Consider the following 25,545-nt stretch of genomic DNA (forward strand, 5'->3'; position numbering starts at 1 on the left):
CTCACGAGCTCCGTTTTCAGCTGCCACAGCCTCCTGCAACCCTTTGCCAGCAAAAATGGCACTTCACGCAGTCGTCACGAGCTCCGTTTTCAGCTGGGACACCCTCCTGCAACCCCCTGCCAGTGAAACAGAGCTCGGGAGGGTCGCATGCAGTCCTTCCAAGCTCTGTTTTCGCTGGCAGAGGCACTACGGGCCAGTCCTTCACTGTTTCCAGGGTGGCCCCACAGGCCAGATCTAAGCACCCCGCAGGCTGGATCTGGCCCCCAGGCCTTGAGTTTGACACCCCTGGTCTAGAGGGAAGTTTGGGATCAGAAGTCAGTTTAGAGCACTTCACAACCACGGCGATTTTAAGATGCATGGACTACATCTCCCAGAATTCCATGGCTGGGGAATTCTGGGAGATGAAGTCCACTGAATCTTAAAGTTACTGAAGTTGAAAAACATTGGTTTAGATATATCCAACCTGACCAGTTATGGTCCCCATGTGCTACACGTAGAAAAAACAACAACCAGATAACCTTCTGATGTATTTTTCCCGTAGCCTCCCTGTTCTTTTTGGAAGATGTCAACCCGGAACTAACCCCAAATACATATGCAGAGTGCATTTCTTCCTCGGAATGGGGTGGCGACTTCCTTACCTCAGGGTAAGATTCACTCCGAAAATGCTCCTCGTGGGCAGCGCAACAAAGAGATAGTTTGGTGAGGAAAGGAGATCATTCTGGAAAAATTTCTCCTCGCTGAAGTTGTCCCAATGCCTATTCCCCCACCCTTGTGCTCTGAGGAAGCTAGCTGGCATGAGGTTCTCCAGGCCACCTTCTCCATCTTGCTCTGATGTTGACTTAGAGAAACCTTCTCCAGTCTGACTTGACCTCAACTGGCCTCCTCAGGCTCCCCAACTGTGCCCCTCCATCAACGCTGCAATCAAGGCCCATCCATCCACCTTGCTGTTTGTTGGTTGTCCTCTTCTCCTCCGTCCTTCCACCCAAGGCCTCCCCCTCTATCCCTCCCGCTCACCCGCCAGTGCCTGCAAGATTACCAAAAATGAGCTTGGATGGGAAAATGAGCCAGCAAGCCCAAGCAATGGTCAAGCATGGAGCCTTCAACCACCTCCTGATAGATGGAGGAGACGATAAAAGCGGAAAGGACACAGCAGAAAGGGTAAGCTGGATGAGAAACAAGAAGCAGCCACTGCAAAATGGACCAGATCAAACATGCTATTCCTCCACGTTCAAGTAACGGAGTAGGAGGCATCTGGCGGTTCGATGGAAGACAACATTTGTAGGTCAGGATTGAACTGGGAGGTCCTTGTTGCTCTCTGAGTTTGGTAGGTTTTCTTGCAGACGTTTCATGACCCAAGGAGGGAACATCATCAGGGATAGAAGTGGCTTGCCCTATCAATGTTGTGTGTGTGTGTGTGTGTGTGTGTGTGTGTGTGTGTGTGTGTGTGTGTGTGTATGTGTGCCTGGTGGCTCCCTGATTAGGATGTTGTTCACTGTTTGCTTGTCTAAGTTGGTAGTTTCCCCTACCAAGTTCCTTTAATCCTATCAAGGAACTACCAAGAGAGCAAACTCCACTCCCTTCTAGCACGGATGACGTTACCTAGTTGGGTCATGAAATGTCTGGAAGGAAACAATCAAGCTCAGAGAGCAAAAAAGACCCCACTGTTAAGATTTTAAGAGGGGTGGGATGAGAAGTCAAGGCTGCCTTGGATGACCTCGACTCCGAGTAACCATACAGACACAGCTATAGGACATCTCCTCTTCAATATAACAATTCAGCTGACAGATCTGGGATTTACTAACAAGTTTACCAGCTTAGTATCAATCACGTTTACGTTCTGGGGAAATCAGCCCACGCTTTATTCATACACATCAGCGTTTTTTCAAAACTTGGCAACCTTTGCATTGATCGACAAAAGCAGAAAAGGAAGAGCCACAAATGGGCGGCCACCGAAATGGGTTGAGCTATGCTTTGGGCTGACTGCGGAGGCCCAACCTAGCCGGTAACTACGAAACCTTGAACTAGAAAAACCAATACCTACCCAAGAGGAAAATGATGCAGAAGCTCATCAGATTCTACAGGCTGCAAAATCCAGCTTTGGAGCTCCTGGGCTAAAGGATTAATTTGGTTTCCCGTAAACTACAATCTGGCTGCCACCGTCTGTTCATGCAAAGTTTCAATCAGAATAGAGCTGGAAGGGACATTGGAGGTCTTCTAGTCTAACCCACCCTTGCTCAAGCAGGACACCCTATACCAGGGGTGGGCAAATGTGGCTCTTTTACAACCTGTGGACTTCAACTCCCAGAATTCCTGAGACAGCCGGCTCAGGAATTCTGGGAGTTGAAGTCCACAGGTTGTAAAAAGAGCCACATTTGCCTACCCCTGCCTTATACCATTTCAGACACGTGGCTGTCCAGTCTCTACTTAAAAAACTCCAGTGATGAAGCACCTACAACTTCTAGTGGCAAGCTGTTCCACTGGTTAATTGTCCTCACTGTTAGGAAGTTTCTCTTTAATTCCAGGTTGCTTCTCTCCTTGATTCGTTTCCATCCATTCTTTCTTGTCCTGCCTTCTGGTGCTTTGGAAAATAAATTGACCTCCTCTTCTTTGGGGCAGCCCCTCAAATACTGGAATATTGCTGTCATCACCCATAGTCCTTCTTTTCTCTTTCTATAGTGATTTAGGACAATTTAAAATCTAGACCTGGTCAACAGGATTGGCCACGAGGGCAGAATGGCCTTTTGGGGAGGGAGCCTGTAAGCTCTGCCAGCTGGCCTGGGGTCCCTATGGGGTGGGGGGGAAGTGTCATTCTGGAAGTGGCTAATGGATAAGATAACACCCCACTTCCACCCCATAGGCACTGGGCTCCCTTCCTCTCCAACTTAGTCAATGTTGGAGGAGGAGGAGGAGGAGCCTGGATAGCTCAGCAGACTAATGCATTGTAATTTAACTCCAGCTGTCTGCAATTACTGTAAGTTTGAATCTCACCAGGCTCAAGGTTGACTCAGCCTTCCATCCTTTCTAAGGTAGGTAAAATGAGGACCCGGTTTGTGGGGGCAATAAGCTGACTTTGTATAAATATACAAAAGGATGAAGGCTATTGCTTAACGCATTGTAAGCCACCCTGAGTCTCCAGAGAAGGGCGGCATATAAATTAAAGCAAAAAAAAAAAAAAAAATTAAACTGAATGTTAAATGGAACATCTCTACTGATAGGTTTTACACCTGGCATTTTTATCGAGTGATTATTAAGGCACCTAGAAGGACACCATATAAGCTTCATCAATCGATTAATTGGTCTGGCCCGGTGAAAGGAAAGGGAGAGCAAAGGGAAGCGGGGGGGGGGATGGAAGGGAAGCATGGGAACTGGGAGGATCAGCCAAAGGGGTAGGGATGGAGGGACGCAGACTACAGAGAAGGTTCTTACGCCATTTCGGAGTGCTGGGGGTTGGATCGTCTGTTACACATTGGAAAAAAAATATTATTCAGAAGGGTTTCTAAGAGATTTTTTGTTTTGTTTTTTTCGTATTATGCTAGATTTTGGCACCTGGTAGTATGGTCAGCCTGTCCTCTAAACGTCTCATTTCAAGCTCAAAAGACTTTAATTTGAAACGTTTTGCACACCACTACAGTACCAATCAAGGAGAATATTTGTAGCTCAGGATTAAAATGAGGGTTCCTTGGAGTTCTCTGAGCTTAGTTGTTTTCTTGCAGACGTTTCATTACCCAACTAGGGAACGTCATCAGTGCTGGAAAGGCATGGGTTTGCTCTTATTTTTATATACTAGTGGCTTGCCCTGTCAGTGTTGGGTGGGAATAATAGCCTTGGAGGCTCTTTGGTTGGGCTGTTTCCTGTTAGTGTTGTGGCCCGTACGCGGCCTGTGCAGCTGGTAGCTGATTCCGACAGCGAGGAGGCTGGTGTGGTGCTGTGCCAGCAGCCTGTGCAATTGGCACTCGAGTCAGACAATGAGGAGGCTGGAGAAGATGTGGTGCCAGAGGCGGGGATTCAGCCAAGGCCTTCAGAACCTCCAGAAGCTCCCATAAGTGAAGAGGAAGAAGAGGAGGAGCCTCTTCTCGATGCACGGGCGCGCAGAGCTGCCAAAAGGCAGGAGTGGCTCCTCAGGAGGAGGTCTCCTCGAGAGTAAGGCTTGGGGCTAATTGGCCACTCCCTTAGCCTATTTAAGGAAGAATGCCGACAGAAGCAATTTGCAGGGAACAACTTCGTTCACTCTCCTTCGTGTCCTGATCTTAGTTCTCTGCAAATTGCTCCTGGGCTTTCTGCCAACCATAGTAAGATTACGATTATTTATTCTTTGGATTCTTGAAGGTTGTTAAGAAAGTTAATTAACAGCCTTTGTTTGAAAAAAAGACTGATTTAATTTAGTAAACTAAGGTTTGTACAGACTTTGTGTGCGCTGCGTTCTTTGGGGTCCGTAGCTGGGGCAGAACAGTTAGGCTGTTTGTCAGCTCCTTCATTGGGGTCTTGTTTACGTCTTGAATATTGGTCTGATGTTAATCCTGGAGTTCAGCGATGCTCATCTGGGTGCTGATTGCTGGGTGGGGAGGGTTTTGGTCAACTAAAAAGCCCCCGAGACCATTTCAATCAACACAGGGCAAGACATTAGGCTACAAACTGAGTGCAAATCCCATTCCTTACCAGCACTGATGATATTACCTACTTGGGTAATGAAATGTCTGCAAGAAAACCACCAAACTCAGAGAGCACCAGGGACCCCTGGACACTAGTTTCAGGCTGCAGAAGGGCAGGGGCTGTTAACAATGGCTGGACTTCAGCTCTAAAACCTGAGAGTTGACTGCTATCCCGAATGACCGGACAAATATCAATGTTTTCTTTCTTTTCTTGCTAGATAATGAGTCAACAACCGGAGATCGGAGCTACAGGTTTGGAGTGAAAAGCTACATCGGTTGCAAGTGGGAAAATCTGCTTTTGGATTTAAAGGATTTGATTTCTCGGTATTCCTTCCTTAGGCAGGGTGGTCTCTTCTAGAGCTCAAACCAAGCAACCCTTCTATTTTCTCCCTCTATTAATTTTCTCTTTACCTGAGCCAGTTTCATCATCATGTGAGCAAAGACATGGAGGAAACCGATGACTGCGTCCCACAGTCTGCTGTGTGCTAAACTCTGCTGGTTCCCAGTGCAAGGCCCCTGAGAAGACATAATAATAATAATAAAAACAACAACAACAATCTGTAACACTGTCAAACATCCAGATTTGCCTATCCCAGGTAAGGACTCGATAGGTAGACAAAAATATCAAACCCAGTCTGAATATCTGGCTGACTGTGCGATGAATAATAATAATAATAATAATAATAATAATAATAATAATAATAATAATAATAATTGATCTTGTGGGATTTTTGAATACAGACGGATCGTCATTTGGAACATAACACGCCAGATATCACAGTTGTCAAGGGCCGAAGCGTACAATTTACTGACATCGCTGTACCAGGAGACGCCAGAGTCGAAGAAAAAGAACTGGAAAAAAAATCACGAAATATCGCGACCTGGCCATCGAAACTACACGGCTATGGATGAAACATTTAACAGTGATACCCCATTGTCATTGGGGCAAGAATTTTACAAAACACATCAAGAAATTGCAGCTTCCAGCAATAACACCAGCGGAACTGCAAAAAAACTGTGCTACTTAGAACATCGTACATCTTAAGAAGATACTTCAGTTTTAATTGTTGGGTTTTTAATTGAATTATTTTTCTATTTCATTTCATTGTTGTCGTTTTATTGTTGTGAGCCGCCCCGAGTCCTTCGGGAGAGGGGCGGCATATAAATGTGAATAAAATAAATAAATAAATAAATAAATAAAATAAATACTTGGTTGATACCTAGGACGCTGGCAGCAACCCGTATCAACCATTAGCACCAGTCAATGGTATTTGTGATGCATTTTTGAATGTCCAGCTGATTGAGTTTCATGTTTAATGAATAAAGTAAATAATAATAATTATAATAATGATATTTGTAATTCATTTTTAAATGTTCACTTGACCGAGTTTCATGTTTAATGAATAAAAGTATAATAATAATAACAATTCCTGCAATAACACCAGCGGAACTGCAAAAAAACCTGTGCTACTCAGAACATCATACATTTTAAGAAGATACTTGGTCGATACCTAGGATGCTGGCAGCAACCCGTATCAACCATCAGTGCCAGTCAATAATACTTGTGATATATTTTTAAATGTTCAGCTGACTGAGTTTCATGTTTAATGAATAAAAGTTGATAATAATCCATAGTGTGGCACATTTCATATTAACCTCATGCAGAAAGACCAAGATAAGTCTGCCAAAGGCATTTGGAGACCAACCCTAAATGACAAAGGTTTGCTCCTGAGCTGATCTCGCAAGGTTGAGACACATAAACTGAGCATTAACTCGTTGTTTCGTTATTGTAGGTTCAGGTCTTCTGGGGGGGATATTAAAAGAACCCCAGGAGAAGGGTCTCTCATTGTGGAACTTCCCCATCTCCAAAGACGTACCTGGATGTATTCGGTGAGGCTGTTGAAGACCTGCTTGGCTACGGCTATCGCTTTGGAGAAGTTGCGTTTGCCCTGATCGTCGATCACGTCCTTGCCTGAATAATACCAGTAAAAATCACTGATGGACTCCTGGATATTTGGAAGAGGAAGAAGGGAACATAAGAGAAGGAAGAGAACATCCTGTGAAGAATTATCTTCATTATTGTTGTGGATGCAGCAGAGTTATTCCTGAGTTTACAGAATAACAGAATTAGGAAGGGAACTTGGAGGTCTTCTAGTCCAACCCCCTGCTTAGGCAGGAAACCCTACACCACTTCAGACAAATGGTTATCCAATATCTTCTTTAAAACTTCCAGTGTTGGAGCATTCACAACTTCTGGAGGCAAGCTGTTCCACTGATTAATTGTTCTCACTGTCAGGAAATTCCTCCTTATTTCTAGCTTGCTTCTCTCCTTGATTAGTTTCCACCCGTTGCTTCTTGTCCTGCCCTCAGGTGCTTTGGAGAATAGCTTGACCCCCTCTTCTTCATGGCAGCCATTCAGATATTGGAAGACCGCTATCATGTCACTCCTATAGTCCTTCTTTTCATTAAATGAACAGAAGCCATGCTTTTTCCCTTGGTCACCCTTGGCCCGGAGGTCTCGGCTCTCACCTGAAGTCGTAGAAGGTAGTCAACGGTGCAGATGATGATGTTGATGGTAGTAGTGTTGCCAGTCTGGGTCCGCAGATAATTCTGGAAATCTGCAAGGGAAAGCAGTGGGTGAGAATTCAACCCCAGCCCCCTTCCTGGGTTCACCAAAACAAATAACCTGGGTCCACGTTGTTAACAAACAACAGTCACATTTGTGTTGGGAGTGACAGCATCGCCAATGAGGCATCATATAAAAATCATGTCACTGGTCAACATCACCTCACCTAAGGATGCGGAAAACTCAACAGAACTGGGAATGTGTGAACATGAGGGGAACGCTGTCTGTTTGTTTATATGTTTATTCAGTGGTTCCTATTTCTGTCTCGCTTCTTTCCGGATCTCTCTTTTGGGCAAACCCCTTTCTTCTCTTGGGTTCGACAAGTTCCACTTACCATTGTTGTGTCCTTCACAAAGAAGTTGCAGGAACCGAAAGAGGTCCTGGGTGAACAGGTCATCGGACATCACCTTCTCTCCTAGAGCAGGAAAGGGGTGGAGGGAAAAGACAGAACTGGCTAACATTAGCAGGAGCAACATAGCAAGGAGGAGCGGAGAGCAGGAACGGGGATGAGCCAAGGGTGGGCAGGGAGCAATGCAGTTAATAGAAACTGGGATTTCTTCAACGCCGGGCGCAAGCTAGTCTGGGCAAGGCAACCCACACGGCAAAAACACGGCTGAAGATGCAACCCTGCAGGACTCATTGAGGCTAAATTCCACCGGAGACTGCAAAATTTTAAAAAAATAAGGCCTTGGGGACCACAGTTGCCCGTTGCAAACAGTAACCCCCCCCCTGATAAAAACTGGCCGAATTTTAGATGCTCTTAATGACTTTGCCAAATCAATGCTAAGAGGAAAGGTTTTGAGGGTCCTTGATTTGCAATTCAAAGTCTGTGCTACCCTTTGTAAAGTAGTGATAAAGGAGAATATTTGTAACTCAGGGTTGAAATGAGGGGTCCTTGGTGCCCTCTGAGCTTGGTGGGTTTTTTGCAGACGTTTCATGACCCAACTAGGGAACATCATCAGTGCTAGTAGTAGTAGTAGCAGCAGCAGCAGGTATTTAAATTTAGCAGCTGGAGCAGTGGCGTTGTGTAGTGAGCCAGAACAATAGTTATAGCTGATTGGTTGTGCTGGCTGCTGCGTGAGGCAATCTGCGTTGTGATTGGTTGCTGTGAGTGTGGAGGGGAGTTTCCCTTTTTCCCCGCCTTTTTCTTCTGTGGTCCCTGTTTGCTCTGTGATTTACCTCACGATTCTCCCGTTTTGCCTGGCTATCTAGTTTGCTGTATGCATAGTTGTAAAATACATTTATTTGTATAAAACTACAAGTTCGTGTCAGCGTCTCTGACTCCATTTGGACACCTGCTGCGCAAATTCCCTGACAGTGCTACTCTTTGAAAAATACCAATAAAGGAGAATATTTGTAGCTCAGGGATGAACCGAGGGGTCCTTGGTGCTCTCTGAGCTTGGTGGTTTTCTTGAAGACGTTTCATGACCCAAACTAGGTAACATCATCAGTGCTAGTAGTAGTAGTAGCAGTAGACTACCAGCACTGATGATGTTACCTAATTTGGGTCATGAAACGTCAGTAAGAAAACCACCAAGCTCAGAGAGCACCAAGGACCCTGTCTTAGAAAAGCTGCAGAAGAGAACAGTTGAAGAGCAAATCAGTGAAGGATTAGTTCAAAAGCTCCTTCTTCAATTTGTGAGGGTTTCGATATCTTAATATACACACAACAATGTTATGGCCTGTCAGCCACCAACCCCTCCAACAACCGAATCAGATGAGGAGCAGGCGTGGGAGTCAGGGTCAGCATCAAGGCGACCTGAGAGCTCCAAGGGGAAGAGGGAATGGAGCTCTCAGCGATAGAGACAGAGGCAGAGCCTGGGCCGTCCATCAGCCCACAGATGGAGAGTCAACAGCCCCTAGACTGATGAGGAGGAGGAGGAGGAACAGCTGGGTCCAGTGCCTGATGCGCAGAAGGCAGAGGAGAGGAGAGCAGTGGAAATCTATGGGCCGGTCCTTGGGACTGAAGAGCTACTGCTGCTAGCGAAGCCCCACCCTACTCCGGGGATAAAAGGCAGGGGGCAGAGATGAATAGATGTGGCAGACAACTATTCATCTCCCTGCCGGACGGACTTGTTAGCCTGTGGTGAGAGAGAAACATTTTGCCACAGCTGCTGGCGGTCCTAATAAAGGAATCATTGATTTAACTTCAGAGGATTTGTTGTGTTTGGGGAGCTGGGTCAGAACAACCAGCCTCGAACGGGCACTGAAGCTGAGGGCTGAGGGGTTCTAAGCCCAGATTTGGTATCCGTCAATCTCGAATGATTATTTGCAGAGCAAAAGAAGACTTAATTCTTCTTAAAACATAATATTGCTTAGCGCATTGTAAGCCGCCCTGAGTCTCCGGAGAAGGGCGGCATATAAATCAAATTAAAAAAAAAAAAATCAGAAAAGAGGACCGGGTCTCGGGGAACCGAGCCAAAGTGAGAGCTGCAGTGGTTGACTTGGGGTGGGGGCATGTAGTAGAATCGGGGTTCTCATGCATCTGGTTAGTGGATGGCTTGACTCCATCATGTAGGAAGGCAGGAAGGTGCACAAAATTCTACTGAAAGAAACCGACATCTGTGACATCTCAGCCACAGCTCGATGTCAACAGATTGGCTGAATGTTTCCATTGCTCCTGATGGAATTTCAACCTCGGGAGGGGAGGAACGAGAGGCGTTATGGTGGGAGAGCAGAGAGGAGGGTGGGAGAACCACATAGAGTTTGGATTAACCACGGTTGACGTGCTTCTGCTCGCTGGCCATTATGTTTGTTGGCCGAGGACGGTCTTTGCCGCGTCATTCTGGGGAAACGGCCCTTTTCGCGGCTAATGGGAAACGGGATCGGAGTGTGACGCACAACATGGGAAGGGAGGGGTTGGTGTGGGACGAAGAAAACGCAAGCGATGAAAATCCAGCACAACAAGACAGCGATGGAAGGGGATAGAGAGACCAATACGGACCAGGAAGAAAGCAAGAATTAAGATATCCAGGAACCAGCCCTGTCCCTTGACGGTTAATAGAATTAGTGGTAGAAGGTGGTCCATCATCCGTTCTGTGGCCTTAGTCATTAATGAAGATATGAATCCAACTTTGGCGTGAGGAGGGAAAGGACTGGCAGCCTGCCCACCCTCCCCAGTCACATGAAGGCGATTTTCTTCCTTCTGCGGGATTCATATGTCCCAACTGGCATCAATGACCGACCCCTTTTCCACTGTTGGTGAAGTTGCGTTCTCTGCTTCCAGGATGAACGCAGGTCATCCTTCCCCCACCCCCATGAGAACCGCCATCTTCCCTTCAAAACTGGGGACAGATAGTCCTCGACGTACAACCATGACGGAGCCCAAAATTTCTCTCCTTAAGCCGGACAGTTTTGTTAAGCGAGGTTTTACAACTTCACTTGTCGCAGCTGAACCACTGCAGTTGCTAAACACTAATGCAGTTGTGAACTCACTCTGGCTTCCCCATTGAACTTGGCTTGTCCGAAGGTCGCCAAAGGGGGGGGGTGTCACGTGACCTCAGGGACGCTGTGGCCGTCATCAATACGAACCGGTTGCCAAGCATCTGAATTTGGTCACGTGGACCGTGAGGGATGTTGTCACGGTCGTTAAGTGTGGAAAACGGTCACAAGTCACTTTTTTTCAGTTCTGTGATCGATCGCTAAACGAATGGTTGTAAGTCGAGGACCACCTGTACAGGTGTAGATGGAAGCTGGGCTCAAGGGGAGGAAGATAGAGGGACATTTGTGTTAAGAATGACTTTATCTGAAGGCAGTTTGAACCAGAAAAAAAAACCCAGGCCATTCAAAAACCCAATCAAATAAAATCTGGGAAAGTAGAGGAGCTAAGCAGGACAATACGGTTGCAACGTTTTACAAAGACAGGACAGCAGTGGGGTGCAACCTCAAGGACACAAATACTCAAGTCTGGAGACCCCAAGATGTGGCTCTTCCAAAACTGGCCTCTTAACTGTAATTTTTAACAAAAAGAGAACACCCTAAAATACTCGGTGTGCAACGATCAATGCACTGCATTAATTTAAATTGAATTAAATTGGAACGGAATAAATTCTTTTTATCCAGACCTCATTATTATTTTTTTTGGTCCTACCTGAAAACACTGCACATTCCTGTCTAAAAGCACAAAATACAGGAGGTTTACAAGGACAAGGAGTCAACGTGATATATGGATATGGCTCTCGTGCTAAGGTGAGTTACTACAAGGAAGACCATAATGTGGTGGCTATAAGGTTACTATAGCAGAAGAACATTTAGTAGAGAGAGAGAGAGAGAGAGAGAGAGAGAGAAAGATTATATCAAATACTAGAACAAGCACTATTATGAAGCTTCTTAAAAATATGCTACCTGTTTCCCCAAAAATAAGACATCCCCTGATAATAAGCCCAATCAGGCTTTTGAGCGCATGCGCTAAAATGAGCCCTCCCCAAAAATAAGCCCTCCCCAAAAATATTTAACCGCATGCCCAGCCAGTTCCCGCCATTTCCTCCGATTAGGGTTAGGGAGAAAAAGCTGGAAATCAGGTAAGACAGCAAGAGGAACCCAGTCTTGCTCCATGCTCTAAGGCCATGCGCTTATTTCGGGGTTCAAAAAAATATATGACAGGATCTTATTTTCGGGGAAACACGGGTAATATAATATTAGAGGACCACTTGCAAGGATAATACTGGATAGTGGTATAATAATACAGACTTTCCTGCATTAACCAGGAATTTAATAAGAACACAGTTGCAATTTCAGATGCCAAAAATGTCCGTTATCTCAATTTCTACAGATTTACTATAAGGTTACTCCTGCCAATTGCCAAGTGTCCAAATATTGATCACATGACTGCTAGGATTCTGTGACGGTTGTTGACCGTTATCACGGACTGTTGATAATTCATTTTTTTTTCAAAGCTGTTGTAAATTCAGTCACGAAAGGCAAGGGCTACCTGTATTTACACAACATTTCTTAAGAGAAGGGCAAAGTTTACCTATGAGACGGAGGCCCAAGAAAGCGTAGTAAATATACTACACTTTTACTCTGCAACTTTTCTACCTGCTTAACCCACCGGTACCTATCTCGCAAATACACAGACACACACACTTTTTCAAAACACAAAACATCAGAAGGTATCTACATGGATATGGAAGACATAGCATTCAAACAGCTAGTTGTTACAATGACGCTGCACTGTTACAAAGCACTTATGCCACCAATACAGCCGCACAGTTATGCAACTTGCACCCTCCTTGGTCTGCAGTCTAAGCTGGGACAACACTGCTGTGAACAAAATGGCGGGAGAGTGCAGGCACGGAGGTGACAAAAAGTGTGCTATACACCGAAGACTTCTGAAAACGGGACGAAGAAGAAAAGGAGAGGCAGGTGGGTGAAGAATTGAGGTCTGCACCAAAAGTCAGGGGCATCACTTACAAGAAGACACAGTGCAGAAAGCCAATCTGAATTTTGGGGAGAAAGGTAGAATGTGGTACTGGGGAAAAATTCATCAACTAAAGGACATGCACCAAATAGAGTTCAGGACACTTTCCTGCCCCCTCTGAAGACTGATCAGAACCCTCTCCAAAGCTGACACAGGTGTAATGGGTTGCGTGTTTATTCAGCCAGGTTCTGGCTGATCATGATGCCTTCACCCAAAGTTGAGAAGAACCCAACCGTCTTCCATGGAGGGGAAGCTACCTCATCGTGAACTCTGGACTTCGGTGGAGTCTCTACTGCAGGAAACCACCAGACTTCAGGTGTTTCTCCAAGCTAGGCTTGAAACCTAACTTGGCTACTGGTCTTCCAAGTTAACTATCCAGAACTGCTCATTTCTTGGGCCTTGAATAAGACAACTAGCCATCCTATCCATAAAACATGGCCCAGTTTCTAAAGAACAGATCAGCTTAGCTGGTCAACCCACCTCCAACTGATAAGCACAGATGGTTCCACTGTGGATTGATCTATCTACCATCATCCTTAACTGGACCACAGATTATAAACGCCTGTCTGCTTCGCTTGAGATTCCAGGCAAAGGCCAGATTCTCAGTTGAGGTAATTCGGGGATTTGATCACCAATATCAAGTCTGGTCCGAAGACTGTAGAGGTGGAGCTGTCTAGAACAGGGGTCTCCATCCTTGGCAACTTTAAGCCTGGTGGACTTCAACTCCCAGAATTCCCCAGCCAGCAAAGCTGGGAGTTACAGTCCACCAGGCTTAAAGTTGCCAAGGTTGGAGATCTCTGGTCTAGAACTTCCAGACTCTAAGGACATGTGGCTCAAGGCGACCCAACCATTCCCAATATACACTTGAGCAAACATCATCAAAGTTCTTTCTAAGGATCCCTGTTGCAACATTCATCTTGCCCGTCGTCTAATAGGTCCAAAATGCAGGACCTCTTGAAGTCCCTACATTTGCAGCCCCCAGGATGTTAAGAAACCCATGATGAATTCCTCCGGGGTTCTAAGATTCTAGATTCTAAACCAGGGTTGAGAGGAAATGGAAGGAGGGGATTCCGATCAGTTGGGTGTTTTTTTTTAGCATCCAATCTCTCAGGTTAGAAAGGGCAATTAAAATTAAAAGAAAAAAGAAAAGAAGCCGAGAAACTGAAAAAAAACCGCAAATTTCACATAAAAGCAAAAGAGATTATTTACCATTTTCACGACTGATGACTGAGGGAGGGGCAGCGGTGACACCAGGAGAGGGGAGGGGAAGGGAGAGAAGGAGGGAGGAGGAGAGAGGAGGCAGGTGCCGGAAGGAAAAGGAGACCATTATAAACCAGAGAGAGGGAGCAAAAATAAAATCAAAATAAGATTAAAATGCCATTTAACGTGGAACAGAGAACGGATGAGACCAGAGAACCTGGGGTGGGTGGGGAGGAAGGTGGATGGGGAGGGTGGAGGAGGGGAAATCCATTATTGGTTTTAGAAATCTCAATTAATTCGCGTCTTACGAGAAGGAAGCAGTGAACACAAAATGGATATGCAGAGGGCTGGGGCGGGTTTGAAGGAAGAGGATGAACACTGGGCAGGCTCGGGAAAGAAGCCAGTGTCCATCTTGGAAACCCCCCCCCACCTCTTTTGCATCCCTCCTCGGGGATGCAAACTCTGCCCCCATCTTCAAAACAACGCTGAGCCTTCTCCACAACCCACCTGGAGAAATGCCTGGGAAGACATTTTCCAGCAAACAACAACCGGGAGACGATGTCCCGCATGCAAAGCTTCCTGGCCTCCCCTGCTGAATTTTTTGGGCCATTGGGGCCCTCCCCAAAAAATCCAGTGGCCAGACTCAACCTTGGGGGGGGGGGGTGACGGAAGGAGGGGGTAGGGTAGGGTGCTGCCTCCCGCCTGCCTCGGGAGGCAGAAGAACGGAGACAAGCAGGAGTGAGCTTCGTTCTTGGTTGATTTGCTGGAGCACCTCAACCGGGACAGAAGGACTTACTTGTTCCTTCTTCTGTTACCATCCCAAGTCCTTCAGCCTTGTTTTGCCTCTCAAAGGCATTGAGGTCCAGCACGCTGTGAACGAAGGGGAGGAACGGAACAAGAGAGCAGGTGAGGACACCGTAGAATGTCAGTTGCGGGACCAAAAAATACTGAGGTAGTAGCAGCTCCCAGGATGATGGTTATAACATTGACCTAGTTCAGGGGTGTCAAACTCGATTTCATTGAGGGCTGCATCAGGGTTGTGTTTGACCTCAGGGGGCCACGGTGGGCATGGCCAGGGTGGACGTGGCCAGCTCGACGTCACTTGTGTCGGGGCCCCTGTGGTGACACGAGCACTCGGCCGAAGAGATTGTAGGGGAAAAAATGCCTTTAAAAGCCTCTGGCGATCCCAGCTGAGTTGCCTGATCGTCAGAGGCTTCTAAAAGCCTTTTTTTCCTGCAACCTCTTAAGATTGTAGAAAAAAATGCTTTCAAAAATAAATAAATAAATAAAAAAGGTTGGCCATGCCCACCCAGTCAAATTACCCCCCCAAGCCACGCCCACAGAACCGGTAGTAACAAATTTTACATTTCACCACTGGTGCATACGCTCTTGATCTGAGTCACCATCTTAACTTCCTGCGATGTCCCAATTTAGCTTTAAGTCTTTGTGGGAAATTAAACATCAAACATACACAGGAGTCCCCCAGATGGAAAAGGGAGTTTATAAGAAGCCCTCCTCAAATCTGGCATTCCCATAGTCCTTCCCAAATTGCTTTTATGGAGCTCCAGGTTTTAGGTCACCACATGTTCTTGGAGCGCATCTCTCATTTCTTTCTATCTCTTCCCAGAAGATACTCATGGTGACCTCAACGTCCTTGGCATTTCCCTGTCCCCAGAGAGGACCCATCCGTGAAGTGAAGGATCTTCAAGAGTTTCACAGCCTTTCTTTTTAACCAGAAGTATGTGAAAGAGAAAATGGACCGAAGTTTGCAACTTTCTAATTTCACAAATAGATCTTATCTAGTCGGCAGACCTTACTGAATCTAGAGGACCTTAAGTTCCAAACCCTGGACAACAAGATAATGAGAAGTATTAAAAACAAAGAAAAAAGTAGAAGACACCGCTAAGTACCTGCAGGTCTGCATTAGTGCCTGGACACTCTGGAAGAATCCCACCTCACGTTTCTCCTTCAGATAATCCAGCATTTTCTGAAGAAAGGGAGAAAGTCAACATTTGGAAAGGACCAGAGAACCTAATGTTTAGCTTTTGGTGAATCAAAACAACATAACACGGCAAGTTCCTATCTTCATAGATCATCGTTCTTCACATCTACAGATCTGAAGGTCTAATCTACTGTGTTTCCCCAAAAATAAGACCAGGTCTTATATTAATTTTTGCTCCAAAAGACACATTAGGGCTTATTTTCTGGTTAGGTCTTATTTTGGGGGAAATACGGTACTAAATGCACCCATCTGGCTGACAATCTTAACTGGGGCTTATTTTGCGGGTAGGGCTTATATTACGAGCATCCTGAAAAATCATGCTAGGACTTATTTTCCGGTTGGGTCTTATTTTCAGGGAAACAGGGTACAGAAGGACCATACTATAGATGGAAGGAGAACCACACCATCCTCCATTGCATGGACCTAGTCAGTCCCTTCCAGTCACCTTGTGAGAGAATCTAGTGATGTACCTTTCCCAACCTTGAAAATAGATGCTTCAAAGGGGACTATCATGTGGTGAGACAGAAAGGACCAAGTCTGCCTCTTTCAGTTAGCTCTACAATTCTGATTTATGCTGGGGAGTATGGTCCATGGTGGACCTCCAAAATGAATATCCATTTGATGTCATCTGTAGCTTGCTCTCACTCTTCTTTTAAAGACGTCTCCCACCACCCAGCTGTTCTCCAGAATGCTTCCCGCTGAACCACCATTCTCCAACTCCGACTGCCACTTCCCCCTCTCTGTCCTAATTTTATACTCCATCCAGTGTTATCTGAGTCTTTTAATCTTGGGATAAAACTATTTCTCAGTCTCCAGGAATTAGCAAAAGGAAGAACCTGCCCAGAATCCTGGTCTCCTTCTTCTTACCTGCTGTACCTCCTCATTGCCACCATTTAGGATGGAGATGCCCAATTTCAGAGTAGAGGAAACCATGGCTCCAGGCTCCCCTGTCAAGACAGAAAACCAAATCATTTCATGACATTTCTTGTCTTGGAACACAATGACTTTCTTCTACAGGAGATGCATCTTAAAAACCAGGTAAGATGGCAAGAGGAGTCCCATCTTGCTCCATTCGCCCCAAAATAATAAGACCTCTCCGAAAATAAGGCCAAGCACTTATTTCAGGGTTCAAAAAAATATAAGACAGGGTCTTATTTTCGGGGAAACATGGTATGCAGACAGTTGCTTTAGTCTGGCAAGATTTTGTCTGTAAGCAAAGAAACAATAAGGAAACTAAGAAGCAACTTCTCTTTTGGTTCTTGGGTCTTGACTTCATTGTTGTTAGACTAAAGTTTAATGCCAGAAGGTATTAGTGATACCTTCCTCTTCCTACTATCAAGACCTCAAGGACATCGTTCATTTGCTCTCCATCCAATTCTTCTTTCTCTCTCTCCCAATTCAGTCCTTCCTGTATCTCTTCTGGTACATGATGGCCATCACAACAACTTCTTTGAACAGTCACTAAACAAATGGTTGTAAGTTGAGGACCACTTATATCTCCCAAGTCTCCCAGCTCCAGTTCTTTCTGACTTAATCAAGGTTTTCTCTCTTCAGATGAAGTAACCCTGACCCGTCCAAGGATCCATTCTTTGCCGGAAATAAGTAGGGAGGAAAAAGTAGGATCACTTCTAACCTTTACAGGCGCTAATCATTTGCAGGACCATCTCGGCTGCTCCGCGATTGTGAAGTCGGGATTGTTGGTACAAAAGCTTCTGCTTCTCCATCTCCTTTTCCTGCAAGAAGACAAAGGAACAGGAGGGAGGAGGTTACAGGAGGAAGATAGAGAGTCTCCAAAATTCTGATGGTCTCCAAAATTCAGATAAAAGCATTTCAGGTACATTCCGGGGCCTGCCTGAGAGGTGTGCAAAGGTGCTGCTTTTTAGAAGCTCCCAAAAGGTAGAGCTTCCTCTGTCTCTTACAACATTGGAATTCGAGTCAAATGTATTGGTTTGTTTGCTTATAAGGTAAAGGTAAAGGTTCCCCTCGCACATACGCGCTAGTCGTTCCCGACTCTAGGGGGCGGGGCTCATCTCCGTTTCAAAGCCGAAGAGCCAGCGCTGTCCGAAGATGTCTCCGTGGTCATGTGGCCGGCATGACTCAACGCCAAAGGCGCACGGAACGCTGTTCCCTTCCCACCAAAGGTGGTCCCAATTTTTCTACTTGCATTTTTTACCTGCTTTCGAACTGCTAGGTTGGCAGAAGCTGGGACAAGTCATGGGAGGTCACCCCGTTACGCGGCGCTAGGGATTTTTTTTTTTTAATTTGATTTATATGCCGCCCTTCTCCGGAGACTCAGAGCGGCTTACAATGCGCTAAGCAATAGCCTTCATCCTTTTGTATATTTATACAAAGTCAGCTTATTGCCCCCACAATCTGGGTCCTCATTTCACCTACCTTAGAAAGGATGGAAGGCTGAGTCAACCTTGAGCCTTGGCGAGATTCGAACCTGCAGTAATTGCAGGCAGCTGGTCTTAATAACCAGCTTAATAACAGGGTGCCTTAGACCACTGTACTACCAAGGCTCTGATTTGAACCGCTGAACTGCCAACCTTTTGATCGACAAGCTCAGTGTCTTAGCCACTGAGCCACCGCGTCCCTTTTTGTTTGCTTATATCCCACCCCTATTATTTTTACAAATAAGGCAACAATATCTCCAACACATCTCCCCACAACCACAATCCTTTGAGGTGGGTTGGGCTGAGAGAGACTGAATCGTCACCCAGCCAACTTTCATGCCTAAGGCGGGACTAGAACTCACCGTCTCCTGGTGACTGGCCCAAAAAGTCACCCAGCCAACTTTCGTGCCTGGCGCCAGACTAGAATTCACAATCTCCAAAGCGATTGGCCCAAAGTTTCCCAGCTGGCTTTCATGCCTAAGGCGGGACTAGAACTCACTATCTCCTAGTGATTGGCCCAAGGTCACCTAGTTGGCTTTTGTGGCTGAAGTAGGACTAGAACTCACGCTTTCTAGCCTGGTGCCTTAATCAGACCAAACTAGCACTCTCCGTGAAGATGGAAAATTAACAAGAGGAGTGACTTCTTTATATAATGCAGAATTGAATCTTCATGGACATTTAGAAGATTCTAGAAGGGGAATGGGCAAATCCATGGAGGTGCCTTCAAAAGCTATTGATCTTGACGTCTGTTCATCATCTCCTACATTTTTGGCAGTAGCCCTGACACATCAACGACTGGAAAATGACAAGGATGGTTGAAGTCCCTATCTACATCTGTTTTGGCCATTAGGAGGACATGGAATGATGGATTAGATGGGTTGACCCAACCCAGGTCTCTCCTGCTGCTTTTATGAAGGTTCACTAGATGGTACGAGGTTCGATGCCCCTTCTCCCACCTCTGTAAGCAGAAGTGCGCCTACCGACTGCGCTAGGATGTCATTTTCCTATTATTGAAATATAGGATTAGGTTTCACATCTGGAGCATTTTGACCTTCTTGGCAAGTTGGGAGCACGCAGGTCAAGAAGGGAGATTTGACCACTGTTGTGGGCCCGCCCTCTGAGCCTATCTCATCGGAGGAAGAAGGCTCCAAACATGAGGGAGAGGAGTCAGCCAGACCTCCCTCTCCAGGCCCCTCCCCTCTGGCACTGTCTCAGGTGCCGGCCGAGGGAGAGGAGATTAGCCAGGAGCCAGGTGTCTCGGATGAGAGCGAGGAAGGAGAGCCGTCGTTCCTGGATGCACGCCAACGAAGGCGTGATAAACGGTTGCAGCAGTTAAGGAGGCGTGCTAGGGATTAGAACTGAGTCACTGGACCACACCCCAGAGACTATATAAGAGAGGATGGTGGCTGGTAAAACTCTGTGACGAACAAAAACTAACTCTGGCTAGTCACTTGAACAACGTCTGAAGCTGCCGAAGGGATATTGTTTTGCTGGACTATTTGCAATGCGTATGTAATGTTATGTTATCTGTTGCAGTAAAAGCTCTTGGCAGACGGTGATTATATTGTTGCCAAGTTTGAGATAACGACCTGTGTGCGTGCCAAGTACTTTCTTAACCCTCGGTTGGCTGTGTTTGTGTGTGTGTGTAGACGGGGACAGATCAACCACCTGCAAGTTGAAGTGTCCAAAACCAATTTGGGAAGTTGAGAAGAGAGAAGTCACTAACCTCAAACGGCACTTCTTCTTCCTCTTCCCCATCGCCTTCTTCTCCTTCATTAATGTGACAGCTCTAAAGTCCCAGGGATTAAAAAAAAAAGGAAAAAAGAGGTGAGCAGCAACACAGATATATGAAGATCCTTCCCACAACTGTCTGCTGGAAAACTCCCAGCCTGCCAACGGAGGAGGGATCAAGCAGGGAGTTAGCCTTGAGTCCTTGCGCAGCTGCAAAAGACTTAAGATCTGACACCTCCTGAGTTCCATGGGACCTGATCTGTTTGTTCCCAAGCGAAGGCAAGCAGACTGAGGAGATTCTTGTAGTATAGGCAGCACACAATAAAGTACAGTGGTCAACTTGAAACCTTCACACGTGGATTTGGTTGCTTGTGTCTGATACTGTTCCAGCCACGATCCATTCCAGAGTACATATAAGATGCAAAAATGGGTTGCACACCCCTTCTCCCAGTCCCTCCCACCAAAGGGTCCTGCCCCGCCCTTTTTTGGAAAACAGCCAACATGCCACAAAAAGTTTGGTGCAGCCACAGAAGAGGTGAAAACATAGCAAGACATCCAGACCAGCTTTTGAAGCAGACTGAAATGGTGCATCTCTTGCTTACCTTGGCCATGATGTCGGCGTAGGCCATGTACAGATAGTCTTCATCCAGTTTGCTGAAATAAAGTAAACACGTTCAAGATCAGCACCAGTGTATCGTCCTCCAGATAGACTGAAATTCCAATTCCCCAATTCCTCCGCCTGTCTTTCTCCTACATCAGGGCCAGCCCAAATTCACGCCCGGCTCGGATTCTATCACTGCCACACTACAAACCTCTTTTCCGTTAATGCTGTCCTGCTAAAATGGAGAATGAGCTGATGCAAAGGGTCTGGCTTCTTTTCCTCCTCCTCTTCCTCTTCCTCTTCCTGCGGCCCAGGTTTCTACAACCCACATCCCACAACAGGAAAAAGAGCAATTAGAAATCAGGCTAGGCACCTGTGAAATGTAGCATTTCCGCTAAACAAATACCAGGGGGTGGAGCATTCAAACCATTCCCCCAGTTGACCTCAGGATCTCCCCCACCCCCACCCCGAGAAGACTCACCGACAGGTCGTCAATCATTCTGTCTTCAAAGGGGTGCTCTTCACTGAAGATCCAGGAATACTTGTAGCTCTCCAGGAACATGTTGCAAGCACGATGCCTGAGAAGCAGAAAGGCAGGTCAATTGTGTCCTCCGTCCCAGCCAGATGATTCCCATTTTGCCAGTGTTGTTGTTGTTAGTTGCGAAGTTGTGTCCGACCCATCGCGACCCCCATGGACAATGTTCCTCCAGGCCTTCCTGTCCTCTACCATCCCCCGGAGACCATTTAAGTTCATGCCCGACTGCTTCAGTGACTCCATCCAGCCACCTCCTTCTCTGTCGTCCCCTTCTTCTTTCGCCCTCCATCGTTCCCAGCACTAGGCTCTTCTCCAGTGAGTCCTTCCTTCTCTTAGGGGGCAATCAGTGGTGAAATGTAAAATTTGTTACTACCGGTTTTGTGGACGTGGCTTGGTGGTGGTGGGTAATATGACAGGGTGGGCATGGCCAACTTTTTTTAAAAAAAACTTTTAAAACCATTTTTTCTACAACCTCTTCGGCCGAAGAGGTTATTAAAAAAATGCTTTTAAAAGCCTCTGACGATCAGGCAACTCAGCTTTTAAAAGCCTCTGATGATCAGGCAACTCAGCTGGGATCGTCAGAGGCTTTTAAAAGCATTTTTTCTACAATCTCTTCAGCCAAAGAGGTTGTAGAAAAAATGCTTTTAAAAGCCTCTGACGATCCCAGCTGAGCCGTGGGATCATCAGAGGCTTTCTTTTTTTTTTTTTACTTTTAAAAGCATTTTTTCGGCCGAAGAAAAAATGCTTTTAAAAGTAAAAAAAAAAAAAAAGCCTCTGATGATCACGCGGCTCAGCTGGGCATGGGGGGGGGCGGGCATGGATTTTTGCTACCGAGCCACCTGCCGCCATCGCTACCAGTTCGGGCAATCCGGTCTGAACTAGGAGCATTTCACCTCTGGGGCCAAAGGATTTGAGTTTCATCTTCAGGATCTGGCCTTCTAAAGAGCAGTCAGGGTTGATCTCCTCTAGGACTGACTGGTTTGATCCCCTTGCAGTCCAAGGGACTCGCAGGAATCTTCTCCTGCGAGTCCCTCACAGTGGGCAGCGTTAGGGAAGTGTTTGGCAGTGTTAAGGAAACACAGACCCCCCCAACTGCTGGAAGGGATCTACATCAACTTGTCATGGCCAACTTGCCTTGGCCAACTTGCCTTGGCCAACTCGTGTTGGCCAACTCACTGCAGAACAACTCACCGCAGGAAAAGAGCTACATTAATATAGAAGAAATAGTCGAGTAGAATCATTAATCACGAGCCGTGGTGGCACAGTGGTTAAGATGGAATTCCGAAGGCTACTTCTGCTGACTGCCGGCTTGCCTGCAATTTGGCAGTTCGATTCTCACCGGCTCAAGGTGGACTCAGCCTTCCGTCCTTCCGAGGTCAGTAAAATGAGGACCGAGATTGTTTGGGGGGGGAAATGCTGACTCTGTAAACTGTTTAGAGAGGGCTGTAGAGCACTGTGAAGCGATGTATATAAGTCTAAGCTATTGCTATGAAAGAAAGAATGCCAAAGGAGGGACAAAATGTAATGGGAATGACAAAAATTAAAATTTATTATTTAAAAGAGCCTTGATAGTACAGGGGTTTAGTGCACCCTGTTATTAACACAGCTGCCTGCAATTTCTGCTGGTTCGAATCTCTCCAAGGCTCAAGGTTGACTCAGCCTTCCATCCTTTCTAAGGTAGGTGAAATGAGGACCCAGATTGTGGGGGCAATAAGTTGACTTTGTATAAATATACAAAAGGATGAAGGCTATTGCTTAACGCATTGTAAGCCGCCCTGAGTCTCTGGAGAAGGGCGGCATATAAATAAAAAAAATAAAAATAAAATAAAATTACTTTAAATAATTAAGTTGAATTGTTGAACTGTCCTGCAGCGAGTTGTCCCATGGGGAGTTGGCTGTGGTGAATTGAGCATGGGGAGTTGGCGGACGCGAGTTGTTCCATTCCGTCTGGAAGTGGTGAATCTGTATATGGAATGACCCTCCTTCCAATCAGCGCACCAGCCAACCGAGCTGTATTAACTCACCTGGGCAGGTTATAGAGGGGCGTCATGCGGAAGCACGCAACTACTGCACGACGCCGTTGCTTGGAGAGCAATTTGTGCCACGCGGCTTTCTTGGATTTGTACGGGTGCTCCAACTGCAGAAGAAGGCAGAAGAGAATCGGGGTTGGAAGATAAGAGTAACCAACACGCTCGCTTTTCCTGATCAGTGGCTTCCTTCCCATTCCTTTGCATTCCTCCTTTGAGGTTCCTCCCTCTGAAAACTCCATGATCCATCAAGGAGATGGGTTACTAGGTCCCAATCAGGGGTGAAATGCTTCCGGTTCGGGTGATCCGGTAGAAATTGTGGCAGGTGGTTCGAAGAACCGGTAGCGATGGCGGTGTGAGGCTCCACCCACTCGCCCGGGTGTCATTACTTCCTGGTTTTAACCAGGAAGTAATGTGTTTTTTACCTGCAATTGCAGGGTGGATGTTAATCCCAGACTGCCATTCTGCTTATATTTATTGTTGGTGCTTTTTTGCCGCTGGTGGATTTTTGTTTTTTTTAAGTTGACTTTCAAATTTGGCAGCCATCGAGAATCGCGGCCGTGAAATTTGGGAAGGTCTCCGCAGCCATCAGTAGTTGTAGATAGCAAATCCTATCCTATGAACCTGCCAAAACCTGCCAAATAAGAGCCTGGTGGCGCAGCAGACTAATAGCCTGTTATTAACATTCAGCTGCCTGCAATTACTGCAAGTTCGAATCTCACCAGGCTCAAGGTTGACTCAGCCTTCCATCCTTTCTAAGGTAGGTAAATTGAGGACCCAGTTTGTGGGGGCAATAAGCTGACTTTGTATAAATATACAAAAAGGATGAAGGCTATTGCTTAACGCATTGTAAGGCGCCCTGAGTCTCCGGAGAAGGGCGGCATATAAATCAAAGCAAAAAAAAAAAAAAATCCCTTTGTGGGTCCATACCTGTTCCAGGTGGTAGAGCACGGCGGAGACCTCCTGCACACGTTTGACAATCTTCTCCGGATTGTTGGAGTCCTCGGCTTTTCCAGCCATCTCCTTGTAGAGGGCCATCTGCCAGCGCATGGAGGAGGAAGTCTCACACTGCAAGGCAAAGGGGAACATTCACAGAGTGTAGCAGGCCATCTGAAACATCACCATTCCTACCCCCCCCCCCAGCTCTATTTAAATGAGGTCTTAAAACTAGTCTCTGTCCCCAAAATCCTGGTAGAATGAGAGATGGGTCCCTTGTGGGATGTTAGTGTTTTTTTCCAGATACTTTTTGGTGCTAGATTCTGAGTTTTATTACAGTCATTGTTATGTAGTAGTTTGTAAGATGAGGGAAGGAAAGAAGGAGAGGGAGGGAGGGAAGGCAGGAAGGGGGGGAGAGAGAGAGAGAAAGAAAGGGAGAAAGAAAGAAAAAAAGAAACAAAGGAGGAGGAGGGACAGAAGGAAGGGAGAGAGAGAGAGAGAAAGAAAAAGAAAGAAAGAAAGAAAGAAAGAGGGAGGGAGGGAGGAAGGAAGGAAGGGAAGAGAGAGAGAAAGAAGAAAGAAAGAAAGAAAGAAAGAAAGAGGGAAGGAAGGGAGGAAGGGAGGGAGGGAGAGAGAGAGAGAGAAAGAAAGAAAGAAAGAAAGAAAGAAAGAAAGAAAGAAAGAAAGAGAGGAGGGAGGGAAGGGAGAAAGAAAGAAAAAAGAAAGAAAGAAAAAAAGAGGGAGGGAGGGAGGGAGGGGGAGAGGGAGAGAAAGAAAGGGAGAAAGAAAGAAACAAAGAAGGAGGAGGGAGGGAAGGAAGAGGGAGAGAGAGAGAGAGAGAAAAGAAAGAAAGAAAGAGGGAGGGAGGGAAGGAAGGAAGGGAAGAGAGAAAGAAAGAAAGAGGGAGGGAGGGAGGGAAGGAAGGGAGGGAGGGAGAGAGAGAAAGAAAGAAAAAAGAAAGAAAGAGGGAGGGAGGGAAGGAAGGGAAGAGAGAGAGAAAGAAAGAAAAAAGAAAGAAAAAGAAAGAAAGAGGGAGGGAGGGAGAGAGGGAGAGGGACAGAGAGAGAAAGAAAAGAAAAGAAAAGAAAAGAAAAGAAAGAAAGAAAGAAAGAAAGAAAGAAAGAAAGAAAGAAAGAAAGAAAGAAAGAAAAAGTTAGATTCTATTCTGTAACTCATGTACTCATCCAGACAGGAAGGGAGCAGGTCTATTTATGGGAAAACCCACAAAGCCTGAATTCCCAAAACTTCACTTTCTGGAGCCGTTCCAGGTCCTCACCTTGCCTTGAAGATGAAGGTTGTTTTGGAGATATTCACGCACCTCTTCATCGGTGTCTTTCTGCAGAGGAGGAGAGCGTTCGCATGAACCAAGGCAACCAAGGAACAATCCCAGAAAGAACCTCTTCCTGCCAGGTTTATGATCCCT

General features: G+C 46.2%; 2 protein-coding genes across 13 annotated transcripts in view; one reads left to right on the forward strand and one right to left on the reverse strand.

Annotated features, from left to right (window-relative positions):
• RYR1 (ryanodine receptor 1) overlaps nt 1-25,545 on the reverse strand; it is a 139,542-nt gene that overhangs the window by 17,751 nt on the left and 96,246 nt on the right. For 4 of the 12 annotated variants that reach the window (XM_070949353.1, XM_070949349.1, XM_070949350.1 and 1 more), the window contains 17 exons: nt 25,399-25,458; nt 24,117-24,254; nt 23,184-23,296; nt 21,106-21,202; nt 20,836-20,942; nt 20,626-20,677; nt 20,019-20,081; nt 17,530-17,629; nt 16,764-16,843; nt 15,805-15,881; nt 14,691-14,764; nt 13,904-13,921; nt 7,610-7,690; nt 7,179-7,267; nt 6,527-6,655; nt 5,061-5,165; nt 3,427-3,456 (listed from right to left, as the gene is read on the reverse strand). In XM_070949353.1, the coding sequence (XP_070805454.1) occupies nt 3,427-3,456; nt 5,061-5,165; nt 6,527-6,655; nt 7,179-7,267; nt 7,610-7,690; nt 13,904-13,921; nt 14,691-14,764; nt 15,805-15,881; nt 16,764-16,843; nt 17,530-17,629; nt 20,019-20,081; nt 20,626-20,677; nt 20,836-20,942; nt 21,106-21,202; nt 23,184-23,296; nt 24,117-24,254; nt 25,399-25,458 (1,413 nt within the window). The remainder of the gene's footprint in view (nt 1-3,426; nt 3,457-5,060; nt 5,166-6,526; nt 6,656-7,178; nt 7,268-7,609; nt 7,691-13,903; nt 13,922-14,690; nt 14,765-15,804; nt 15,882-16,763; nt 16,844-17,529; nt 17,630-20,018; nt 20,082-20,625; nt 20,678-20,835; nt 20,943-21,105; nt 21,203-23,183; nt 23,297-24,116; nt 24,255-25,398; nt 25,459-25,545) is intronic. The other 8 variants (XM_070949358.1, XM_070949357.1, XM_070949356.1 and 5 more) reach the window with 3 other exon arrangements.
• LOC139320974 (uncharacterized) lies at nt 24,754-25,293 on the forward strand (the record flags this gene model as incomplete). The annotated part of the gene is made up of 2 exons (XM_070949553.1): nt 24,754-24,801; nt 25,180-25,293. Coding segments are annotated over 2 exons (162 nt in total), but the record flags the coding sequence as incomplete, so codon positions are not given.

The sequence above is a fragment of the Pituophis catenifer genome, unplaced genomic scaffold (genome assembly GCF_029215685.1).
Source record: "Pituophis catenifer annectens isolate HBS135680 unplaced genomic scaffold, rPitCat1.0.hap2 SCAF_9, whole genome shotgun sequence".
Lineage (NCBI taxonomy): Eukaryota > Metazoa > Chordata > Lepidosauria > Squamata > Colubridae > Pituophis > Pituophis catenifer.